Source organism: Pinus tabuliformis, chromosome 5_1, assembly GCF_031772625.1.
Source record: "Pinus tabuliformis cultivar Carrire ecotype Pingquan chromosome 5_1, CPIR1, whole genome shotgun sequence".
NCBI classification, from domain to species: Eukaryota; Viridiplantae; Streptophyta; class Pinopsida; order Pinales; family Pinaceae; genus Pinus; species Pinus tabuliformis.
In genome coordinates, this window is record NC_142305.1 from 22,056,794 (window position 1) to 22,073,607 (window position 16,814).

Genomic DNA, 16,814 nt, shown 5'->3' on the forward strand with positions numbered 1-16,814 from the left:
CCACATTCCCGAAACTTTTGGTTGGACACCTGTTAATGATATACATTGTACAAGAAACAACTTTAGCGCAATAATCATTTGGAAAATGATTTGCCTTCAACATACTTCTTGTCATTTCCGTAATGGTCCTATTCTTCCTTTCCGCGACACCATTTTGCTGAGGTGTATACCTTGTTTTAAATTGCTTGTGAATTCCATGCTCCTTGCAAGATCGAAGGAAATCATTTGAGATATATTCACCACCTCTATCAATCCTCAATACTTTGATGTAGTGTCCACTTTGCTTCTCAACAATACCTTTGTATTGGCAAAAGCACTCAAACACTTCACTTTTTAGTTTTAGGAGATAGACCCATGTCTTCCTTGTGTAGTCATCTATGAAGGTCAATAAATAATGGTTGCCACCAATTGATGGTGTTTGCATTGGTCCACATAAATCTGAGTGGACAATCTCCAAAGGTGCCTTTGCCCTCACTGACTTTCCTACTAGAAATGTCTCTTTATGTTGCTTGCCCAAGATACATCCTTCACATATGTTGTCTCATTTTTCTATGAGTGGTAAACCCTTCACCATGTCTTTCCTATGCAGCAAATTCAAACCTCCAAAGTTGAGATGTCCAAATCTCAAGTGCCATAACCAATTTTCATCTTTTACCTCTACTTGAAAGTTTACTTGTGTGACAGCTGCCTTTTTTCTTCCATCTTCTTATGAATTCATAGATAGTTGTGCTTGTGCACCTTCTTTTTGCAAATCTGATATTAGGGGAAACATTCTATTGTTTGTCATCTGAACCTTTGCAATCAGCTTTCTACTTGGATGCCTATCCAAAATTGTGCACACATCATTTTTAAAGAAGACATTGTAGCCTTTCTACATGAGTTGTCCAACGCTAATGAGATTATGTTTCATACAGGGGACAAAGTAAAAAATCTAAGATGTATTTCTTCTCCCCCTTCTTTGTTAGGATATTAACTCTTCCTTTTACCATGATAGAGACTTTGCTATTAGTCCCTAATGTCACTTCAGATTTCACACTTTCATCTAGATCAGAAAACATTTCTATGTTTCGTGACATGTGGTTGCTACACCCTGAATCTAGATACCATATATCACTCTGTTTTTCTTGTGCTACATTACAAGCTAAAAACATGCTATCATGGGTCTCATTTTCTCTTGTGAAATTTACACTTGGTTTGTTACTAATGTCATATTGCTTATTTCTACATTCATTTGCATAATGACCATACTTCTTACAGTAATGACATTGAACTTGATATTTATCATACCTCTGACCTTGTGCTTGATTTTGGCTTGGACCTTGACTTGGATTTTGATTGCCGCCTCTTCCATTTGAGCTTGAAGGGCTACTTCTTCCACCTCTGTGTGGGCTTCTTCATCTTCCTCTATCATATGATCTTCCTCTGCCTCAACATTGACCAAATGATACTTTTGTCTTGAAGGCATGCTCAAATGAGGAGCTTGCTGCTCTATTCAGTATATGTTCATGAGAAATCAGTGATGCATTAAGTTCATACACTGAGAACTGTGAGATATCCTTTGTCTCTTCTATGGCCACAACAATGGCCTCAAACCTTGCTGGAAAATTTCTCAAAACTTTCTCAACTATTCTTCTTTCCTCAAGTGTCTCACCATGAGACCTGATTTGAGTAACCAACCCACTTACATGTGTAAAAAACGAGTCTATATTCTCAAACTCTTTCATACAAAGTGTTTCAAAATCTCTCCTCAACATTTGCAGCTTTGTTGTCTTGACTTTTGCCATGCCTTGGTAGGTTGTCTGGAGGGTGTCCCATGCTTTCTTGGACTTCATTGCTGTTGCAACCCTTGGGAAAATACTTTCATGAATCACTTGGAAAATATAAAATTAGGCTTTTTAATCCTTCTTCATGTTGTCCCTTAACACATATTTTTCTTGTTGAGATAAGGCATTGTATGTTGCTGCATCTGCTGGTTCTTGAAAACCATTCCCCACCAAATCCAAAATGTCTTGAGAAGAAAATAGGGCCTTCAATGTAATAGCCCAATAATCATAATTTTTGCCATTAAATTGAGGCATTTGAGGATTAGTCAAGATTGTGCTTGATGTTGCCATTTTTTATTGTAAAAAAAAGCTTTCTACCTGTTAGTAAATATGCTAAACACAATCCGCACTGAAAACAATTTTCACTGTTAGTAAAAACACTTGTTTTTACACTAACAATATTTAACCCGCTCTGATACCATGTTAAAAATATTTGGGAGATTTAATTTTCGTAGAGGGGCAGAGTTCTTTGACTTTCACGAAGCTACTTTCATTCAGCTAGCTTTGCACACTGTGGAGCTGATTTCACGCACCTACCTTCGCGCACCGTGAAGCTATTTCAGAGGCTTGGATTCCGTGCACCGTGGAGTTATTTCAAACTCAAAGAGAAACAACATAAAGTTGGAGCAACACAATAAAAACTTAGTATTGAATTCTAAAACATGAAAATACATTCACATGAGGCTGCAACTCATTTATGAAGTAAAAACTAATATTTATACCAATTTACATTCACACAGAGTAACAGTGAAACACAGTAACTGTTGTTTTCACGTGCCCACCAAAATTTGCTCCACCATTTTCTCCCGAGAGACTTGCGCTGTTTTTTTTCTTACCTCTTACTCTCTAACCCATTACAAAATGACTTTTACATTCATATATAACTCAACATACAATTTTACATTTAATTCATGACAGAGCAAAATTAATATGATGTTGTTGTTGAGTGTGATCAGAATCGCACAGTTGTTTCTGGAGTGTGGGCAATAGTCTCTGAATGAATGCTTGCCCATATCTATTTACCAAAGTACATTGACCGCTTTAAATTCCTTGCTGAGTTTCAGAATGGTTCACGTCTGGCTTCAGTCCTTCAATCTTCAAACAGAGATGCAACCTGCAAAAATATGTCTGACAAGTATGGCTGCTGTCAGGCTATTTATTGCAGTGGTTGGGATTATTATTTCCAACACTCCCCCTTAATCACAATTGCCGCCATTGACAATTCCCAAACAGTTTCTGAGATAAACAAAAATTTCACATGCCAATGGCTTTGTGAAGATGTCAGCAAATTGTTCCTGTGACCTGCAGTGCTGCAACACAATTTCATCATTGTTAATCAACTCTCTAATAAAATGATATTTAGCATCAATATGCTTAGTCGTCTTGTGGAAGAAAAAATTCTTTGACAATTCAATTGCTGAGGTGTTGTTGCGGAAAATAGTTGTCGCACCCTCTTGGTCATGACGAAGATCCCTCAACATCCTTCTCATCCTAACTGCCTGACACGTTGCTGCTGTTGCTGCGACATATTCAGCTTCTACTGTTGACAGTGACACTATTGGCTACTTCTTAGAGGCCCATGAAATGGCTCCGGAACCCAAATGAAAAACATATCCTAACGTGCTCTTTCTGTCATCGACACTGCCTGCCCAATCACTGTCAACATAACCAACCAACCTAAAATCACTTGTTGTTGTGTATAAAACACCATACTGTTTTGTCCCATTGAAATACCTCAAAATACTTTTCACTACTTGCCAATGTGTCTCCTTAGGTGTCTCCATGAACCTTGACACCAAACTTACTGCATACATTATATCTGGCCTAGTGGCGGTCAAATACATCAAGTTGTCTATCATGCTTTTGTATAATGTCAGATTGACATTGCTGCTGCAATCTTCTTTGCTCAACTTCAACCCTATGACAGTTGGAGTTGGTGTGGACTTGTTGTTCTACATTTTAAACCTCTCCAAAATTTCTGCCACATACTTTGCTTGAGAGATAAAAATGCCATTTTTTGTTTGCTTCACTTCTATGCCCAAAAAATATCTTAACAATCCCAAGTCAGTCATTTCAAATTCACTCTTCATGACTTGTTTGAAATCAGCGATGAGGAAATCATCACTGCTTGTAAAAATAAAATCATCTACATATAAGACAACAATGAGAATCTTACCTTCACTCTCTTTGATGTAGAGAGTAGGCTCACCATCACATTTGTCGAAACCATTGTCCAACAAGTAAGCATCTATCCTGTTGTACCATGCGCGTGGTGCTTGCTTCAATCCATAAAGAGCTTTCCTCAACCAATACACTTTTTCTTCTTGGCCATCAATCTCATAACGAAGCAGTTGCACGACATACACTTCCTCTTTCAACACTCCATTCAAGAACATTTATTTTACGTCCACTGAATACACTCTCCATTTGTGCTGCGCGGTAATCGCCACAACTGCGCTCACTGTCTCCATCTGCGTGACTGGCGTGAACATCTCCGCATAATATCTTCCATGTTGCTGCTTGTATCCTTTGAAAACTAGCCTTTCTTTGTGCCTTTCAATCTTTCCCTCAATGTTGTTTTTGGTCTTATAGACCCATTTCACTCCAATGACATGTTTTCCTTTCGGAAGGCTCACTAACTCCCATGTGTCATTCCTTTCTATTGCTTCTATTTCTTCCTCCATTGTCGCAACCCATTTTTCCTCTTTCACTGTATCTTCAAAGTGGATTGGGTCATCTACATGACAAAATAATGAAAATAAGGAATTCAGACCTGCACCACTATCAACTTCATCTTGCTCATAAATTTCATTTAAATTTATAAACTTTGGTCTTCTTGTGCTTGCTGAAGATGGGCTTGACATGTCACTTGGTGTCACGCTTCGCAATGTGCTTGGAGAAGCACTTGCTTGACTGTGCGAAACTGTCCTATTATTTGTTGATGGTGTCGCTTGCTGCCTGCTTTTCTATGCTTGAATAGGAGTAGAGGGAGTCATTGTTGAGGAATTACTTGCTGTTGTTAATTCCTCTTTGTCCTCATGTGGTATGCATGCTTTGACATTGACTGTCTTTTCTAAACTTCCATCCCATGCTTCCTCTTCTATGAACTGCACATCTCTGTTGATTATGACTTTCTTGGTTAATGGATTGTAGAGTTTGTATGCCTTGGATTCATCACTGTATCCAACAAATATGCATTTCTCCCCCTTACTTTCCAACTTCTTTCTCAACTCATCTGGGACATGTGCATAAGCCGCACATCCATAAACTCTCATTTGATTGACACTATGCTTTCTTCCACTCCATGCCTCTTCATGAACAATGTTCTGGATGCTTTTGGTTGTACATCTATTCAAGATATATGTTAAACAGGTGAGAGCTTCAGCCCAATAGTCATTTGGCAAATTCTTTGCCTTCAACATGATCCTTGCCATCTCCATAATGGTGCTATTCTTCCTTTCTTCAACACCATTTTTCTACGGTGTATATATTGTTGTAAATTGCTTGTGAATTCCATGCTCCCTGCAAAATCGAAGGAAGTCATTTGAGATGTACTCTCCACCTCTGTCAGTCCTAAGGACTTTGATGTAGTGTCCACTTTTCTTTTCAACAAGAGCCTTGTATTGGCGAAAGTGCTCAAACACTTCACTTTTCTGTTTTAGGAGAAAGACCCATGTCTTCCTTGTGTAGTCATATATGAAGGTCAGTACATAGTGACTGCCACCAATTGACGATGTTTGCATTGGTCCACATAAATCTAAGTGGACAATCTCCAAAGGTGCATTTTTCCTCATTGACTTTCCTGTTGGAAATGTCTCTCTATGTTGCTTTCCCAAGATACATCCTTCACATATGTTGTCTCATTTTTCTATGAGTGGTAAACCCTTCACCATGTCTTTCTTATGAAGCAAATTCAAACCTCCAAAGTTGAGATGTCCAAATCTCAAGTGCCATAACCAGTTTTCATTTTTTACCTCTACTTGAAAGTTTACTTGTGTGACAGCTGCCTTTTTGCTTCCATCTTCTTGTGAGTTCATAGATAGTTGTGCTTGTGCAGCTTCTTTCTACAAATCTGATATTATTGTTAGGGGGAACATTCCATTGTTTGTCATCTGAACCTTTGCAATCAGTTGTCTGCTAAGAGGCCTATCCAAAATTGTGAACACATCATTTTAAAGAAGACATTGTAGCCTTTTTGCATGAGCTGTCCAACGCTCATGAGATTATGTTTCAGACTGGGGACAAAGTAAACATCTGAGATGTATTTCTTCTCCCCCTTCTTTGTTAGGATATTAACTCTTCCTTTTCCCATGATAGAGACTTTGCTATCAGTCCCTAATGTCACTTCAAATTTCACACTTTCATCTAGATCAGAAAACATTTCTATGTTTCCTGACATGTGGTTGCTACACCCTGAATCTAGATACCATATATCACTCTGTTTTTCTTGTGCTACATTACAAGCTAAAAACATGCTATCATGGTTTTGATTTTCTCTTGTGAAATTTACACTTGGTTTGTTACTAATGTCATATTTCTTCTTTCTACATTCATTTGCATAATGACCATACTTCTTACAGTAATGACATTGAACTTGAGATTTATCATACCTTCACCTTGTGCTTGATTTTGGCTTGGGCCTTGACTTGGATTTTTATTGCTGCCTCTTCCATTTGAGCTTGAAGGGATGCTTCTTCCACCTCTATGTGGGCTTCTTCCTCTTCCCCTAGCATATGATCTTCTTGTGCCTCGACCTTGACCAAATGATACTTGTGTCTTGAAGGCATGCTCCAATGAGGAGCTTGTTGCTCTAATTAGTCTATGTTCATGAGAAACTAGTGATGCATTAAGCTCATCCACTGAGATCTGTGAGAGATCCTTTGTCTCTTATATAGCCACAACAATGGCCTCAAACCTTGCTGGCAAACTTCTCAAGACTTTCTCAACTATTCTTCTTTCCTCAGGTGTCTCACCATGAGACCTGATTTGAGTAACTAGCCCACTTACATGTGTAAAAAACAAGTCTATATTCTGAGAATTTTTCATACAAAGTGTTTCAAAATCGCTCCTCAACATTTGTAGCTTTTCTCTCTTGACTTTTTCCATGCCTTGGTAGGTTGTCTGGAGGGTGTCCCATGCTTGCTTGGACTTCATTGCTGCTGCAACCCTTGGGAAAATACTTTCATGAACCGCTTGGAAAATATAAAACAGGGCTTTTGAATCCTTCTTCATGTTATCCCTTAACACATCTTTTTCTTGTTGAGATAAGGCATTGTATGTTGCTGCATCTGCTGGTTCTTGAAAACCATTCTCCACCAAATCCCAAATGTCTTGAGAAGAAAACATGGCCTTCATTGTAATAGCCCAATAATCATAATTTTTTCCATTAAACTAAGGTATTTGAGGATTAGTCAATCTTGTGCTTGATGTTGCCATTTCTGAGTGTAAAAAGAAACTTTCTACTTACTGGTAAATATGCTAAACACAATCCACGCTCAAAACATTTTTCACTGTTAGTAAAAACACTTGTTTTTACACTAACAATATTTAACCCGCTCTGATACCATGTTAAAAATATTTGGGAAATTTAATTTTCACAGAGGGGCAGAGGTCTTTCACTTTCGTGAAGCTACTTTCATGCAGCTAGCTTTGCGCACCGTGGAGCTGATTTCGCGCACCTACCTTCACGCACTGCAAAGCTATTTCACAGACTTGGACTTCGCGCATCGCGGAGCTATTTCAGACTCAAAGATAAACAACATAAAGTTGTAGCAACACAATAAAAACTTAGTATTGAATTCTAAAACATGAAAGTACATTCACATGAGGCTGTGACTCATTTACCAAGTAGAAAATAAGATTTATATTGATTTACATTCATGCGGAGTAACAGTGAAACACAGTAACTATTGTTTTCATGCGCCCACCAAAATTTGCTCCACCATTTTCTCCCGAGAGACTTGGGATTTTTTTTTCTTACCTCTTACTCTCTAACCCATTACAAAATGACTTTTACATAAATATATAACTCAACATACAATTTTACATTTAATTCATGACGGAGCGAAATTAATATGATGTTGTTGTTAAGTGTGATCAGAATCGCGCAGCTGTTTCTAGAGTGTGGGCAGCTCTGAATGAATGCTTGCCCATATCTATTTACCAAATTACATTGACCGCTTTAAATTCCTTGCTGAGTTTCAGAATGGTTCATGTCTGGCTTCAGTCCTTCAATCTTCAAACAGAGATGCAACCTGCAAAAAATATGTGTGACAAGTATGGCTGTTGTCAGGTTGTTTATTGTGGTGGTTGGGATTATTATTTCCAATAGTGGGTGAATTGTTAAGGGAAGTGAAAGATGACAGTCTCCAGAAGACTTGAGAAAACCTAGGAACAATTGCTCTCATTCTGTGTTAATTACAAGATTTCATCCGATAGAATATATGAGAAGATTGCTTGGTTCTCAATGAACAATTTTGTGGGTTCCTTTCAATGATTAAATGCACTTCGTGTCCTTTAGTTTGCTTGGACAAAGGGACCTATGGATTGCATGTATCAGGTGGATTGAATTGGATTAGTTGCAGACCTCATTGCTACATAGTGGTTCTTCCAAGACCTCATTGCTACGGAGTGGTTCTTGCAATGACGACTATAGGAGATGAAATTCGCTACCTCTTCTAATGGCGATTTGCTTGAGGAAATGCTTCATGTGGCAACATGGAAAATAGATTCAATAATGAGGGAACTTCAAATCAAGCATCTATGTTCCCACTACACATTGAGCATTCACATGGAGCAGATTGCTTCTATGAAAAAATCCACATGATGGCAAAACAAACTAGAATTCCAGATTTAGATCACTAGATTCAGATTTGAAGAGAAAATCCAAACTCAGATTGCGATTGAGTCATTCATGTTTCCTGTAAGATCGAGAAGGGCGGAATATATGTATAGATAGAGTCAAAATTCAAAATCATTGGTTTTTTGGTTATATGTAATTGACCGCCCTGGGAGACTGTAATTTTTCATGTTCCGCTATGCCATGTCTCACTTTGGTTTGGTCGCGGTCCGAGATGACCTTGGTCAACTGCATGGCATTACAAGAATTTAATGAGCCAGGAAAGAATTTATTAAATGCTAGTGACAACCCCTAACAATCCGCGTGTGCACCTACATCGACAATAATGGAACTGAGTAAAAAAAAACTCAACCATCCTGGTGTGTGTTGGTGTAGATGGTTAATAAGATTTGAGAGGCCGAAAACAAAGACGAGAATAAACTCAAAATAGAAGCTGAGTGAACTCACTCTTCACATTACTCAGTAATATTTAATTAGCACAACCACACTTACCAATGTGGTTGATATACACCGATAAGCGTATATGAATCATATATACAACCACATTTTCCAATGTGGTTGATATACGTCGATAGGCTTATATCAACCACATTAATAATTATTATGTGATTATTAATTTAACTATATAAATAATAACAACTATATTTTTATATGATAATAATATTAGCTCATAATAACATTATAATAATAATATTAGATTATCATTATAGTATTATAATAATATAATATATAATCTATATTATATTATAATATATAATATAGATTATCATAATAATATAGATTATTATTATTATATTATTAAAAATATAATAATGATAATCTATATTATATTTAATAATATATTATATTATATTATTATATAATATAATAATATATTATTTTATTTTATTATTAATAATATGACAATGATAATCTATATTATATTTAGTAATATAATATAGATTATATATTATATTATTATAATACTATAATGATATTCTAATATTATTATTATTATGTTATTATGAGTTAATATTATTATAATAATAATAATATTAATTCATAATAATAACTATGATCCACTAATAATTAGAATTGTGATAAGTGAATTATTATGTATATTGTTTTAAAGATAAACTATTTATGATTATTATATTAACATTATAATAATAATATTAATCATAATAATATTAGTAATATTAATTAATAATAATAATAATAGATTATTATTATAATATTAACTCATACTAACAATCCTGATCTAATAATAATTAGAATTGTGATAAAATGGAATTAAATGTATTATTTTTAAAGACCAACTAATTATTAATAACTATATAAATAATAAATAATAAGAACCATATATTTATATATTTATTATTATTATAATAATAATATTATGGTTATATTTATATGTTTATGATTATTATAATAATATAATAATTGTTACGGTTATAATAATAATAAGCATTATATTATATTGTATTATTATTATAATAATATAATATATTTATTATGTTGTTATTATTATTATTATACTACTATATTATTATTAGCCAAGGGATTAATACTAAAACCCCAAGGGATTACGAGCCCGGGGGAATAATATTATAAACCCGAGGGATACAAACCCTAATATAAATATTAAAAATACTAAAACAAACATGGTTGAATTAATAAAGCCTAAGAATTAATATTTTAAACTCAAGGGATAATAAACTAAAGGGATTATTAATATTATAAACCTAAGGAACTAATAAACCCAACCGTTTAATATTATAGACCCAAGGAATTAGTGAACCCAAGAGATAAATATTAAAAACCTAAGGGATCAAGAAGCATAAGGGATCAATATTACAAACACGAGATTAATAAAGTTGGTCATGATTGATATTATAAACCCAAGTTAATAATAAACCCAAGCAATTAATATTAAAACTCCAAGGGATTATGAAACAAAGGAAACAATATTAAACCCAAGAGACTAATATTATAAACCCAACATTAGTAATCCCTAATATAAGTATTAGAAACACTAAAATAAATATGCTTTATTTTCATGGTGAGACAATCCTTGTCACAATGCAACATTCAACCATGGTTGACCATGGTTGGCTATGATTTAAAATCGTTGACCATGATTGATATTATAAACCTTAGGGAATAATAAACCCAAAGGGATTGATATTATAAACCCAAAGGAATAATAAACCCAAGGGATTAATACTAAAATCCTAAGGGATTATGAACCCAAGGGAATAATATTAAACCCAAGGGACTAATATTATAAACCCAATGTATATAAAACCTAAGATAAATATTATAAACACAAAAATAAACATGATTAACCATCGTTTATTTTCATATTGAGACAATCTTGATCACAATTCCATGTTGGACCATGGTTGACCATGGTTGACCGTAGAATAATAAACCCAAGAGATTGATATTATAAACCCAAAGGAACAATAAACCCAAGGTATTAATACTAAAACCCCGAGGGATTATGAACCTAAGGGAATAATATTAAACCCAATGGGCTAATATTATAATCCCAAGGTATGTAAACCCTAAGTGGAGACAATTTGTTTCATAATGTGAGATTAGACCATGATTGACCACAATTGACCATGTTTGGTTATGGTTAACCATGATTGATATTATAAACCCAAGTTAATAATAAACCCAAGGGATTGATATTATGAACCCAATGGAAACATAAATCCAATGGATTAATACTAGAACCCAAGGGTTAATATTAATGTTATTATGATTAATGTTATTATTATAATATTAATATATATTAATCATAAATATATAAGAGTATAGCTGTTATTATTTATATAGTTATCAATAATCATACATAGTTAATCTTTAAAACAATATACATAATAATTCACTTATCACAATTCTAATATAGTTGTTATTATTTATATAGTTATTAATAATCACATAATAATTATTAATGTGGTTGATATAAGCCTATCGACGTATATCAACCACATTGGAAAATGTGGTTGTATATATGCTTCATATACGTCTATCGACATATATCAACCACATTGGTAAATGTGGTTGTGCTAGTATAAACCCAAGTTAATAATAAACTCAAGGGATTGATATTATAAACCCAAGGGAAACATAAACCCAAGGGATTATGAACCCAAAGGAATAATATTAAACCCAAGGGACTAATACTAAAAACCCAACATTGGTAAACCCAAATATAAATATTACAAACACTAAAATAAACATGGTTTATTTTCATGGTGAGACAATCTTTGTCACAATGAGACATTCAACCATGGTTTACCATGGTTGGATATGATTGAAAATGGTTGACCATCATTGATATTATAAACCTAAGGGAATAATAAACCCAAGGGATTGATATTATAAACCCAAAGGAATAATAAACCCAAGGGATTAATACTAAAATAGGGGTTATGAACCCAAGGGAATAATATTAAACCTAAGGGACTAATATTATAAACCCAACATTGGTAAACCCAAATATAAATATTACAAACACTAAAATAAACATGGTTTATTTTCATGGTGAGACAATCCTTGTCAGAATGCGACATTCAACCATCGTTGACCATGTTTGGCTATGATTGACAATGGTTGACCATGATTGATATTATAAACCTAAAGGAATAATAAACCCAAGGGATTGATATTAGAAATCCAAAGGAATAATAAACCCAACGGATTAATACTATAACCCTAAGGGATTATGAATCGAAGGGAATAATATTAAACCCAAGGGACTAATATTATAAGCCCAATGTATATAAACCCTAAGATAAATATTTTAAACACAAAAATAAACATGATTCACCATCGTTGATTTTCATATTGAGACAATCATTATCATAATTCCATGCTAGACCATGGTTGACTTGAGAATAATAAACCCACATGCTTGATATTATAAACACAAAGAACAATAAACCGAAGGAATTAATATTACAACCCCATGGGATTATGAACCTAAGAGAATAATATTAAACAAAATGGACTAATATTATAAACCCAAGGTATACAAACCCTAAGATAAATATTAAAAATACTAAAATAAACACGGTTGAATTAATAAATCCTAAGAATTAATATTTTAGAGTCAAAGGATTAATAAACTAAAGGGATTATTAATATTATAAACCCAAGGAACAATAAACCCAAGGGATTAATACTAAAACCCCAAGGGATTATGAACCTAAGGGAATAATATTAAACCCAAGGGACTAATATTATGAACCCAAGTTATATAAACCCTAAGTGGAGACAATTTTTTTCATAATGTGAGATCGGACCATGATTGACCACAGTTGACCATGGTTGTTATGGTTGACCATGATTGACCATAGTTGACCATGGTCAGTTATGGTTGACCATGATTAATATTTTAAACCCAAGTTAATAATAAACCCAAGGAAATAATATTAAACCCAAGGGACTAATATTAAAAACCCAACATTGGTAAACCCAAATATAAATATTACAAACACTAAAATAAACATGGTTTATTTTCATGGTGAGACAATCCTTGTCACAATGCGACATTCAACCATGGTTGGCTATGATTGACAATGATTGACCATCATTGATATTATAAGCCTAAGGGAATAATAAACCCAAGGGATTAATATTATAAACTCAAAGGAATAATAAACCGAAGGGATTAATACTAAAACCCTAAGGGATTATGAACCCAAAGGAATAATATTAAACCCAAGGGCCTAATATTATAAACCCAACATTGGTAAACCCAAATATAAATACTACAAACACTAAAATAAGCATGGTTTATTTTCATGGTGAGACAATTCTTGTCACAATGAGACATTCAACCATGGTTGACCATGGTTGGATATGATTGACAATGTTTGACCATGATTGATATTATAAACCTAAAGGAATAATAAACCCAAAGGGATTGATATTATAAACCCAAAGGAATAATAAACCCAAGGGATTAATACTAAAACCCTGAGGGATTATGAACACAAGGGAATAATATTAAACCCAAGGGACTAATATTATGAACCCAATTTATATAAAAGTATTGGGACTTTAGCGCTGGAATGAGGGGCACTAAAGGGTAAAGCTCACACTATAAACATTTTTAAAAAGCACAAAACTCCATGTATAAGTGTTGGGACTTGAGGGCTGGAACCAAGGGCACTAAAGGGTAAAACTCACACTGTAAGTGACTCGAGATGAGTGGTCCAGGCTTACAAAAACATTAAGTTTTTTTAATAGGTTTAAGATCATGAATAGAAATAAGTTGTATTGTTCAAACTAAACAATGATTAATAAAATCAATAAATTTAAAAAAATTAACAATGATTAATAAAATCATAATTTTATAACATTTTTAAAATAATGATAAAATAACCTAAAAAGATCTTTTATTTATTAAATCATTTTACAATAACAATATTTTCATGTGTCTTGCTTATGTTGTATAACTCAAACATGAAACCTTGAAAGAAAAAATCATGTTAATGATAGTTATTAAGTAGGCATTAATATGCATGCATTGACTAGTCAATAAGTACTGCTTTTAGCGATAACGATGACTTTTACTTTTACTATGAGCATGAATAGAGAAATTGTCATCGTATTTTATTAAAAATAATAATAAATGAAAATAATTATTATACATGTTTAGATTGATAATAAAAAAAGGAGAAAATTCATAAACACAAGAAGGTTTGGAGAAAGAGATGATCTCACATAAACATTTGAATTTTACATACAATGTTTATTTCATAGACTCCCACTCTGTACAGCTATACGTTCCTTGGTTTATCAAGATGCCTCATCTCATTCAATAAATTAACAGAGACTTGAGTGCTTTCTAAACCGAAGTCAATTAATAAAAAATATACTGAAACCCTAAATGTTTCATAAAGTGAACCTTTAGAGAAAACCTAAAATGTTTGACAAAGAGACGGTGTCCAACATTGTTAAACAATGACTACGGGTAAAGAAACTCTGATCAATACCCAACAATTCAATGCTAGAAGGAGATGCGTAAAAACATAGACCTAGATTTCGCCAAATTTAAGTGGCTACTATTGTCAATTGCTGAAACTCTTTCATAGGAGGGGCACATGGTAACGGTTAACGCAGGCCTGAGAGGTGGTGACATTTTTAAAGCTTTCAGTTTTTCTAGCTCTATGCGAAGTTTTCTGTTCTCGTTTGTAAGTGCCTCATTATATCTCTTCAGAAGCTCGTAGTCCATTTCCATTTTCTTAAGCTTCGTCCTGAAACAAATTCATAACATTTAATTAACCTATAATAGAAATGAGTCAATAAAATTGTCAACACAATAGGGTCCCCATTCGATCAAAAGTTTTCCAAACTATAAATTTGCACAACAATTGATTTCCAAGTCATTCTTCATAGTTACATGCCAAATTATGTAGCTGTTGATTCCAAAATGGAACTTTCCATATGAATTTCGACATGCAAAATACAATGAATCAATAAAGGACTAGAGCTAACCTTGCTTGTCTATTCTAGAACCACACCTCAACTTGTCGATGGCAGAGATTCAACTGTAAGGCCAATGCATGCTTTTCCTTCTACAAAAGAAGAAAAAGTTACATTAGCCAAAATCATGACAAAACATAAATGATAGAGCAGTAACCTGTAAGTGAATATTGTGTATAGAAACTTACAGGTTCGGGCACCCTATTCTTTCTAAAGCTTTCTTCAAAAATAGCACATTGTTCTCTGGACAGTCTAAGCTTCTTCCTCGAACAACCCTCCTCTTCTACATCGCTGAGCACCCTCAACCAAACTCGACCATTCTCCAAATCCTCACCATCATCCCGTCTTCGCTTGATCTCCAAATAGCTGTTCCTAAGGTTAATCGCCTTGGAATCCACGATGTTGTTGGGCAATGACACATCAATGTTGCCTGCATCTTCGTTGGATAAACATCGGTTCGCCATGACACAGCTACCTAATGGTGCCAGGATGAATGGGAACTTTTACTCTCACACAGGGAGTGCATCTGCAGCATTTCAACTTGCAATCAGGTGGTGAAGATCCAATCAAGGTGCTTCTGCTTGATGTCGCTAGACTTCCTCATTCTCTTGCGGCTTTTATCACAAAATCACAGTTTGCAGTGCCCACAGAGACATACATCATCACGACTATCAATAGTAAAAACTGCATTGTTGAATTAGTAATGCAACCACCTTCAAATCACTTGAGAATTAGTAATGCATAGGAAATCACTCAGGTAATCCTTATAGGTGTCGAAAAACACTTGGCAAATGGTTGAACACAGGTATGTTTGAGAATGTGAAAAGGTATGGTTGAGCATGGGTACGTTTGAAACCAGAATGTGAAAAGGTATGGTTGAACACGGATACGTTTAAACCACCCACGTAAGGTAATCGTTAAATTAATGGACAAAACACTTGGCAAACAGTTGAATAGACATATGTTTCAGAATATGAAGAGGTATAAGGTGCACGTCTCAACTTTTAATCATTTCACAAGCTTGAGGAAAACTGTCAGTGGGTTGTTCCTCTTTGATCCACGTCTCTTAGGTTAATATTTTATAATTTTTTAAATACATTTCTCACTAATGAACATAGGTGGTTATCAACAAGAGGTACAATAAATTTTTAATCATTCTTTGTAAAAAAATTAATTTAGACATGAAAGTAAGTTAGTGGTGTGAATTCTATCCATTGATATAGTGGCAACCACTAGAATATACTAGCATCTTTCAATTTAGGCCATCTGATCAAAAAGATTAATTAAGAAAATGATTAAAGTGCCCAACTCCAATAGGAGGGACGCCTATCGGCGTAAATATATTACATAATAGAAAAAGAATAATAGATGAATGGAATAAAACTTAATTAGAACTTGACTAACTAAACTAAAGTATAATAGCTAACGAACCAAATGGTGATCAAAATTACATCGTCCAAAAACAATATTGGTCCCGGTGTAACTGGTATAGTCTAACGGCAAATACACTTGATGGCTAATGAAATGGCACCACATCAACAAGGTGGAGTGGGCCTAAATACAGATCAAGTAACTTTTTAGGGTTAAATTTCCTTTTATTTTATAACCCAATATGTTCTTCTCTACCCACCGTTGGAACAACAATC

At 34.2% G+C, this 16,814-nt stretch overlaps 1 protein-coding gene across 1 annotated transcript; it reads right to left on the bottom strand.

Moving 5' to 3' along the window:
- Positions 1–14,692: 14,692 nt before the first annotated feature.
- Positions 14,693–15,632, bottom strand: LOC149163326 (homeobox-leucine zipper protein HAT2-like). Its single transcript, XM_089429083.1, has 3 exons — positions 15,357–15,632; positions 15,202–15,260; positions 14,693–14,939 (listed from the first exon to the last, which is right to left on the bottom strand). The coding sequence occupies exons 1-3, from the start codon at positions 15,630–15,632 to the stop codon at positions 14,693–14,695; spliced, it is 582 nt and encodes a 193-aa protein (XP_089285209.1).
- Positions 15,633–16,814: the final 1,182 nt, after the last annotated feature.

What these genes read in the sequence shown, in the direction of transcription:
- LOC149163326 (XM_089429083.1), bottom strand. Translation starts at nt 15,632, where the DNA reads ATGGCGAACCGATGTTTATCCAACGAAGATGCAGGCAACATTGATGTG. An exon ending in AGAATAGGGTGCCCGAACCT is followed by an intron (nt 15,261 to 15,356) that starts GTAAGTTTCTAT and finishes CTTCTTTTGTAG; the next exon opens with AAGGAAAAGCATGCATTGGC. An exon ending in CATCGACAAGTTGAGGTGTG is followed by an intron (nt 14,940 to 15,201) that starts GTTCTAGAATAG and finishes AATTTGTTTCAG; the next exon opens with GACGAAGCTTAAGAAAATGG.